This window comes from Cajanus cajan, chromosome 1 (assembly GCF_000230855.2).
Source record: "Cajanus cajan strain Asha chromosome 1, NIPB_CcT2T_4, whole genome shotgun sequence".
Lineage (NCBI taxonomy): Eukaryota > Viridiplantae > Streptophyta > Magnoliopsida > Fabales > Fabaceae > Cajanus > Cajanus cajan.
Genome location: NC_138517.1, coordinates 10,285,589 through 10,294,579, shown reverse-complemented (window position 1 = coordinate 10,294,579; position 8,991 = coordinate 10,285,589). Strand labels below are relative to the sequence as shown.

At 36.1% G+C, this 8,991-nt stretch overlaps 1 protein-coding gene across 3 annotated transcripts; it reads right to left on the bottom strand.

Annotated features, from left to right (window-relative positions):
• Positions 1 to 259: 259 nt before the first annotated feature.
• Positions 260 to 8,777, bottom strand: LOC109812099 (uncharacterized). 3 transcript variants are annotated; one of them, XM_020375970.3, is made up of 9 exons: positions 8,598 to 8,777; positions 8,065 to 8,333; positions 6,681 to 7,881; positions 4,620 to 5,976; positions 3,042 to 3,321; positions 2,487 to 2,594; positions 2,112 to 2,390; positions 1,343 to 1,486; positions 260 to 992 (listed from the first exon to the last, which is right to left on the bottom strand). In XM_020375970.3, exons 3-9 carry the CDS (start codon positions 7,861 to 7,863, stop codon positions 804 to 806), a joined length of 3,540 nt encoding a protein of 1,179 aa, XP_020231559.1. In that variant the 5' UTR covers positions 7,864 to 7,881; positions 8,065 to 8,333; positions 8,598 to 8,777; the 3' UTR covers positions 260 to 803. The 3 variants fall into 3 exon arrangements, with proteins under 3 accessions (XP_020231559.1, XP_020231560.1, XP_020231561.1); XM_020375971.3 differs by having other exon boundaries at positions 8,122 to 8,333; XM_020375972.3 differs by lacking the exon at positions 8,065 to 8,333.
• Between the last annotated feature and the right edge of the window lie 214 nt (positions 8,778 to 8,991).

Below are 8,991 nucleotides of genomic sequence, written 5' to 3'. Positions count from 1 at the left end.
AAATCACGTCAAATTTTAAAAGAGGACTTGAAGCTACTATTGGAAGCATTTACTTTGACCCACGTGGGACTTCATCAATGCAGTACCGAACACATTAAATGTGAAACATTGAAAGGTCATTTAAATCCTAGCATCCCAACTTTTTAATTGAGTTCTTAAATCAATCCCACAATTAGACACCACTTATATTTACTTTTTATAATTAAATAGACATGTAACATTAAATAGAAAAAAGAATATTTACATAGAAAATAACAGAAGAAACAAAGCACAAAAACAGCAAATTCAGAAATTCTTGTTGCCCAAAGGCACCCAAACCCCAGGGAAATGAAAATTTGCATCTCAATTCCCACAAAAGCTTTGCTTTTTTAACTGGTGCTTCCAACAACATTGGTATCATATCAAACCCCATGCAAAAGCTGATAAGTTGCTATGACACAAAAATACTACTAAAGACTAATGAATTATCCCACATCATGTACAACCAATATTTCAAGGATTTCCCTTTCAACATACCAAAACAAAGCAAAGAAATCGACAGCATAACATTACATCTTACATGCTAAATTACATCATCGATGGGAAAGACAAGTATTACACCACAAAACCATTTCAATGCATCAATCAATCATCAGCATGCAAGAATGTGAAAGTGCACATCTCTTTCCATATCATCTCTAAAACAGATAATGAAAAGTGGCAAGCATGTATGTATGGTGCTGCCTTTCCCTTTCAACGACTCAGCCTTACCCGGCTTAGGGTAATTTTGACACTATCGCCAAGAGAGAAAACCTCCAAATACTTCAAGATGATATTGGTTCATAAGGGTATGATAACCATGGGTGCTTCAGGGCCTCGGATGCAGAAGGCCGCTTCTTCGGGTTAACCTCAAGCAAATGAGCAACAAAATCGATGAAACCTTGGTCCCCCATTGGTAACCTATGCCTCAAGGATGTCTTTTTCGGAATCAGATATTCTAACCGGTTGCTTTCCTGTATATTATTAATAAAATAGTGCCTTCAAATTATTTCAAGAAGGCAAAATGCAGAGGTAATAGCAGCAATTTCATTATAGAAAAGCAAGAACTTAAATATTGTGTGGTTTAAGTTCAACAAGTCAATTTGTCAACCTCTATATACTATAGTTCTCTAAAATATATGATATGTATATATAGAGAATGAAAATACTATATTAGAGACTATAGGAATCTCTCTCTAGTTTTAAAGACAAGAAAATGAGAAGGTACATCCCATTAAACATCAAGAATTCAAGACTTCAGATTGCTTGTCACTTGTCAGTAGTCTGTTTCAAAGACCAAGAAAAATAGAAACAAAATTCTCACCTGATTCCGTTCATACAGCATATGATTTTTTGTGAAGTACTTATATGTATCTCGTCCTTTAGCTAGTAAACTTTGATCAACTGGGCCAATGATCCCAATCACCCGAGCAAGTAATGTTGCAGGTGAATCATTATGGAAGAGGACCTGTATCATGCATGGATAACTGTCACAAAGGAAAGAGAGAATTGTGCGTGTATTTAACAAAGAAGAAAATAAAGTGTTTCAGTAGAAGAGAAAGTCAATGTACTTGTGTACACGATATATCAAATCATTTTTCACACCTAAAAGATACTTTGAGCCTGTTTGAATTAAAAGCGATTTTGTGAGTTTCACTACTGGAAATATTTTTTTATTTTCAGTAGAAAAGTTCTAAAAAATACTTCTAACTTGTATCCAAAGAGACTCTTCATCAAGTTTATTTAACAATAATACTATAGAGAAAATCCAAGTTGATATCAAGTTCTAGAGATCCATCATCAGGGAGATATAGTCATTGATTTAAGCACTTGCGTGGGAAGTATTCTTTTGGGAAAACAAACACTTTTTCTTAAGCTAACAAAAAAAAGGCGATTATTTCTCCAAAAGCTGAACCAAGCACATACTATGTGGTTGATTTCAGGCAAAACCTAACTTCAAACAAATCTAGTACAAAACATGTTAGACCTTATTTATGCTCTTCCCAAAGGAAATCTGGTATAAATATTTACATGCTACAGTTTGAAAAACTTTATTCCATTTTGAAATTAATATAACCATCTATTGATCTTACATTGCCAGTACAAAGTTCTGCCAAGATGCATCCAAGTGACCAGATATCAATCTTCTTGTCATATGAAAGCCCCAAAATAACCTCAGGAGCACGATAAGACCTGGACTGAACATACGAGCAAAGGTGATCCGTCTCAAAACAACTACTTCCAAGATCAATGACCTTCACCTCACATCTGCTATAGCTTTTAACCAATATATTCTCTGGCTTCAAGTCACAATGTATCAGTCCAAGGCTATGCAGAAACTGAAGTGCTTCCAAACATTGAATGGTGATTGACTGCACACATAAATTAAGAAGAGTTTATAATCACAGTAGTACAATAGCAGAAAGGATGAAAACTAAAGATCGCAGTATAAAGAGCACACCACAAACCTGCAATCTTGGCATTGTGAAATACACTTCCCCCCCTGATTCTCGATTAAATTTATGAAACTCATATAAGTTGGCTTTAAGTAGTTCACATACTATTAACAAATGTTCCTGCAGTACAAGGGATAGTAAAGTCAGATCACTATTTAACAGATATTTCTCAACACCACTTTGACTCTAGTTTAAAAGGTTAGCCTCTCAAGTTTTAAAATATGATGCCAGTGCAAATAGGTATACTTTATAATGTATCCTGGAATGCAATGAAACCTGCCAGGGCTACAAACATCAAGTTAAAAATAACACAAATCAACAAATGTGGTATCATTGTATAGCACAAAAAAATATGGGAAAATTGATAAATGAATACCATTAGTATCCAAAAATAAACTATATCTAACAATAGATTATGCAGACTCTTGATAGTAGTAAAAGGAGGAAAATATAACATAAGTAAGCAAGCACCCAAAAGTATACAAATATGCTTAAATCAACTATTGATTGAAAGAAAAATATGATAGTAATAAATAGAACAGTATAAGCACATCCAAAATCACTTACTCTGTAGTAGAAGTAATCATACAACCTTAGAAGGTGGTACTTGTCTCCAGGATCATGCTTATTGACATACTTAAGAAGCTTGATCTCATCAAGGCTTTGGTCAAAAAAGTCCTTGTTGTTCTTTATAATTTTAACACAAACATCCATGCCTGTGTGCAGGTCATGAGCTTGTATGGCTTTGCTAAATGCAGCAGATCCCAGATACTCAGTGACATGATAGCGCCCAGCTATTACAGAATTTAATACAACATGGAAATTCTTGTCCTCCTCAAAACCAGTTCTGAGCAAGAAAACATGAGTTCAGATGGTATGTCAAGGCCAAAAGAGAACACGGAACAATGACAAGAATAACAACTTTGCATCATAACAGTACCAACAATGATAATCTCATTGTGGAATACTTAAATATTATAAAGCTCTGTACATATCAGCATATAACTCAACTGTGAAGCAGGGAAAGAATCTCACCATTTCAACAATATCCTTGATAGAATCATTACAACAAAGACATGTATGTTAAGCTTTCTAAATTATGGTAGCTTCATTTTTTAAATGAAAGAATATAAGAATTAACACAATAATCAACTAATATGGAATCACATGATCAGCAATATTATTATCAACTAAGAAGCAGGCATTATTATACATAGACATTTTGACAGTGCTAATTTCATGACTACACACAAAAGAACAGGCAGATGTTCAAATCATTTCTAATAATGCATTTTATTCATCACAAATCATAAATATACTCGGTTTCAAATTTTCACAAAATGATGGGAGATTTCAAAAAGGAAATAGACCCGTTATCATGGTAATGTCATCTTATTTTCCATTGTTTACAGGACCAAAAGGTTCACAAAATGATGTATATGTTTGCTATTATGAATGTCCAAGTGTCTAATGATTAAAAATAATGACAGATATGCAACCCAAAGATTAATAATTACTACCTTTGTCCCCTATATAAGACTCTTTTAACTAATTCACAAGAATTAAGGAGGTTGGTTAATTTATTTTACCCTTAAAATTATTGGACAAGCACAAGCAGAAGAGAGAAACATTTTATCTTATTAATTTCATCTGGCTAGTCATCTTCCTCAATCCACACAAAAGAGATAAAAGCAATTTCATCTGCCCAGTCATCTTCCCTAATCCTCACAAGACAGAAAAAGTTTACCTTGTTAATTTAAGACATTTATTGTTTATTGACTAAATAAAATGTAAAGTAATTAAGGGTATTTTGGTAAGGAAAAGATAATTAATGCAAGAGAGTAAGATACAAGTAAGAAGGGGCCTTATAAGAAGAAAGAACCAATCAAATTTCTCAAAAGGTTCCTCTATAAAGGGGCAGAGGTTAAAAAATATAAAGTAATATACTAGGAATATCACAAATGATGAGAAATAGAGTGAATAGTTGTCAACATAAAATTAAAAATGTAATGGAAGCACAAAGCTGATACTGCATTCTTAATAGTTCTAAATTTCTTCTATAACCTATAATACTAATTTGAGTAATTTCCTCAACTATTTTGCAAATGAACAAAAAACAAAAAACACAATATATTTAAGACATGCCTGTTTTTCCTGTGCACAATCTTTAGATTGAAGGTTTCAAATTCCTCCTCCTGAGCCTTTATCTGCCTTACTTGCTCTTGCACAGCAGCTGCCTCTTCATCATCTAGTGATGCACCTAGATCATCTTCCCTAACAATGCTAACTTTTTCCTCCTTTTCTAGCTTGACATGCTCTCCATCAGTATACCCATAATTCGAGACTGTAGTTGGAGAAGAGTTTCTAGATCTTAACACAATAGCATTATTCTCATCCCTAGAACTTTTAACAGGCGAAGAATCACTACTCTTTCGCCTCCAAGAAGAAAGCATGTCATCAGATTCCACAAATGCATTAATACAGTCATCTGCTTCATCGACATTACAATTACTTGACCATAGGGCCTTACTAGAGCCAGCCTGAATCATGTGACCATCTCTAAGAGATTGGGGAAATGAGAAGTTCCCATCAGTATGTGATTTTACCTGTGAGCATCCATCTTTATCACCGTCAATGATATATTTATTTGATTCGGTCTTGTCATTTTTCTTATTATTTTTGAATGATTTGTTAATAGAGCTCTTATCCAAATCATGATGAGAGGAGTGTTTGGAGCCACTGTGCAAAGTATCATGATCACGGAAATAATCTAAATCCCCCTCACTACTACCACCAACCAAACTTCCATGCACTTCACTACCAATATCAGCAGCATCACTGTTGATCCCCACCCCAATTGATCTAACAGAACCATGTTGATCATCTTCCATGTCCTCAATTCGTGACCTCGCAACATGATTCAGAACCTTCCCATCTCCCAGCATGGAGAGATCATTTTTGTGAGTGGCAAAGCCCTGCCTGACAGGTTCCATATGCATCAGATTCAGTTCTTCGACATCCATCATTTGTCTATCATATTGGGCCATTCCATCATTACCATTAGTTCTTCCATACATTTCAGTAATCGTTAGACCGATAGGATCACCAGAAGCAGTGACCGGCTCAACATTTTTTGATATGATATATTGCTCACCAGAGAAGTAAGAATCCTCCTCAGCAAAAGATTGATCATCCTCCTCATCTTTGGCTGGACCCCTTTCCTGAGGATCTGGAACACTTCCATGCGCTGTTCCCTTTTCATTGTCACTAGGGTAATCAATTTCATGTGCCAAAAACCAGGCCTCATCCTCAATAGGTTGTCTCATGTACCCAACATCTTCATCGTCCTCATATTCATCAGAGTCCCAATATTCATTTGGATAATCAACAGATTCACTCAACCCATCCCCAACTGTTGCAAAGCCTGATACAAGATCGCATGTATCCTCTGCAATCCCTTGACTTACAGACAGCCAACTGCCCCCCATAGCCTTCCTCGCACCTGAAACATAAATGAAAAGGTCAGAGATTTTGAATATGCACAAATTGCTGATGTTAGTTTTAGTGGGAAAATGGTCCAAGCAAAAGCATTAATATCATGGTCAACTAGCAAAGAGGGAAATTCTTCCTATCTGAAACAGATAAGGTATAAAAAAAAGATTCAGAAGATAAAATATGCTAGAATATTAGAATCAAATATTTAAATCACTTTGAGATATGATCCAATATCTTGGGTGTTAACTAACAAGAACAAAATAGAATCTTGACACTACGGCAACTAATTCTTTTCATAAACAAAATATCATTGAAATTAGAGTTCAAATTACATTAACATTCAAGAGAACTAAAATTTACGAGAAAGAATTTATTGCATGAATTGGATGAATCATCAATTGAAGTCAAGTCAACAGATTCAAGACAATGATCATAGCCACCCCAAACAAAAACTTTATTCTTCTTAGCTTCAGGCAAACTGGCATGGACTAGTTCAATACTAGATGTATCAAGACTTGTCAAACAACAAACTCAATACCAGAAAGAGGCCAAATCCAACAGTGACACATAAAACACTTGATGTAAAAAGGAATATATAATGAAATAGCCCTTTAGAGCCCAAAAACGAGTCAACAACTAATTAAAATGCCAAGAAATTTGAGGTCATTAGCATATACTTTAATAATTTAATAATGTGTGTAAGAAGCTAACCTGTAGTTTTAATGTCTTGCCCAATAGGGACATCCAGATATGAACCAATAAGTAAGGTGTTGTCAGCACCAGGGAGTTTCACAGCCAGTCCATCACACTCAAACTTATCCCCCCAATTAAAAGTCAAAGGCTTATCTTCTGACTTGATTTTTACAGGAGGAAGCCTAGGAAACTCTTCCTTCTGATTCTCCGGTGCAAGAGGAAAACTTAAGCCACCAGAACTGCCTTGCAACTTTCCTAAGTAAAGAGCTCTTCCCACTTCATCCACTTCTTCTTTTATTGATGCCCTAACATCACTCTTTTCTGCCTTTCTCTTTTCTTCTTTTCTGTCAGAATAAGTTGAACCGTTGTAGCTTGTAGACATGTCCCCCATTGAGAAAGGGAAAACAGTCTTGACAGTACAATCTTTCCATAGGTCTGTAGATGAACTCACATTCTCATCGGTTCTTGACAAGACATTATCAGTCAAGTTCTCTTTAAGAGATGAAACATTGAATTTAAGCTGCCGATCAAGTTCCCTAGGATCTTTGCTTTGCATAAGGTCATACTTCGGTTCTGTGGAGGCTTTACCACTATTTCCGAGCCATGAGGTTGATCTTTCAGCAGGCACATTATTTTCCTCCCTAGATTTCACATTACTGTTGGTTGCATCAGGAGCTTCACTAGTTTGATACTTAGGTTGCTGAGATATTGGGGCCTTCAAAGCATTATTAGGCCTACTTCCAACATCATTTTGGCAAGGCTCCGAAGGACCATTGCTGAGATTATACTTCCATGAGTACAAATCAAGAACACTGTCCTCCGAACTCTTAGAAAAAGTGAAGTTTTTGTCACTCGTCCCTACCACTTCATTAGACTTATTCCTTTCCACAGTGGGAGCAACAGTTTTCCATTTGCTTTCAGCAGCATTTTTACCAGTCCTGCACTCTATTTCCTTCACAATCAGTTCTTTAGAAACTTCAACACCATCAAGAGAATCCGACCCTTGATTTTCTACCACAGGCTTCCCCTTATCATTCTGCAACACACCACGCAAGTCCTTCTCTTCCAATGTAAGCTTCTGAAGGAAACCATTCACATCAGAACAGTTACTGAGCTCACTACGCAAAGCTGCCTCAGCCCGAGTGAACCGATTCCTCCTCAGAAAATCCAAAATCACTTCAACTGAATTTGTGTCTGCCATTCTCAAGCCCTTGCCAACCTAAACTCAACCCAGCAAACAAAAACACATAACCGGCCTCAGAAAAAGCAAAAAAGGCAAAACACAAAAGAACTTTCCTTCCAACAAAGACAGTAAAAAAACAAAAACAGAATGCATATTTCCATGACAAACATTAAAGGAAAAGAAAATTTAACCATCTTGAAGAGAAACCCAAAAGCTTACCTCGTATCAGGCATAACCAAATGGTGGCATTATGCCACCTTTGTGTTTCTATTATACCTGAATAAAACAGAAAACCGAAACAAACCCAGAAGCATGAATGTTTGTTCTTTCCAGAACAAAAAATCTTCAGCAACCAAAGCCAAGAAATTTGTCAACTTTTTTTGTTTCCTTAAAAACAACGAAACCTAGGAGATGGTTCCAAAACAACCGCAAACACGAGGCGCAGGCCAAAGCCTCTCGAGATTTTCCCAATCACCGATCCAAGGCCACTGCAGAAAACCCCAAACACCCAGAACCAATCAACGAAAAGGGCAGCACTAATTTCCACCAACCAGAAAATAAAAACAAAAAAGAAAAGGTTTTTGCAAAGTGGGGATTTTTCAGAGGAAACCCCAATTGGCAATTGCCACCAAGATCTGGCATTTACGTTCCGGGACGAATTTCCAGGTCCTGCTGGAACGAGGGGGGAAAATGGGGTCCCAAAAAAATGAGAAATTGAAAATAAAATGAGAAAAGAGGCATAGAAAAAGCACCTGGGAGCAGGGTGTGTTTGTTTGTTGTTTTGCGTGTAAAGGGTTTAGAGGGTACGCTGCGTTCTCTTGTCCCTTCCTTCCCTGCTGCCTCTGCTGATGAATTGAGGTGGTGAATGGTGATGGTGGTGGACCAAAGCTATAGGTGTTTCTGTATTTTTTTTTTTTCTCTTTCTTATTCTTATTTTTTTTATTTCAGTTTAACTTTTACGAGGTTAATTTAAGTTGTTAACCCAAATCTTGCATGCAAAAGGCATATTTGAATTTGTGTTTTGTGCAGCCTGTACACCTGTCCCACTGCCTGTGATATTTATTTTTTTTTTTTATTTTTATAATTACGTTATTAGTACCGAAAATTTATTGTTTCGTTAATTGAATAACAACCGGACGGACAATT

Excerpts from the sequence above, each read along its gene's own strand:
- LOC109812099 (XM_020375970.3), bottom strand. The coding sequence starts at position 7,863 with ATGGCAGACACAAATTCAGTTGAAGTGATTTTGGATTTTCTGAGGAGG. Across the intron at positions 5,977-6,680 it reads GCAAGACATTAAAACTACAG|GTGCGAGGAAGGCTATGGGG; the intron begins GTTAGCTTCTTA and ends TTTATGTTTCAG. Across the intron at positions 1,487-2,111 it reads CAGAACTTTGTACTGGCAAT|GTCCTCTTCCATAATGATTC; the intron begins GTAAGATCAATA and ends TGCATGATACAG.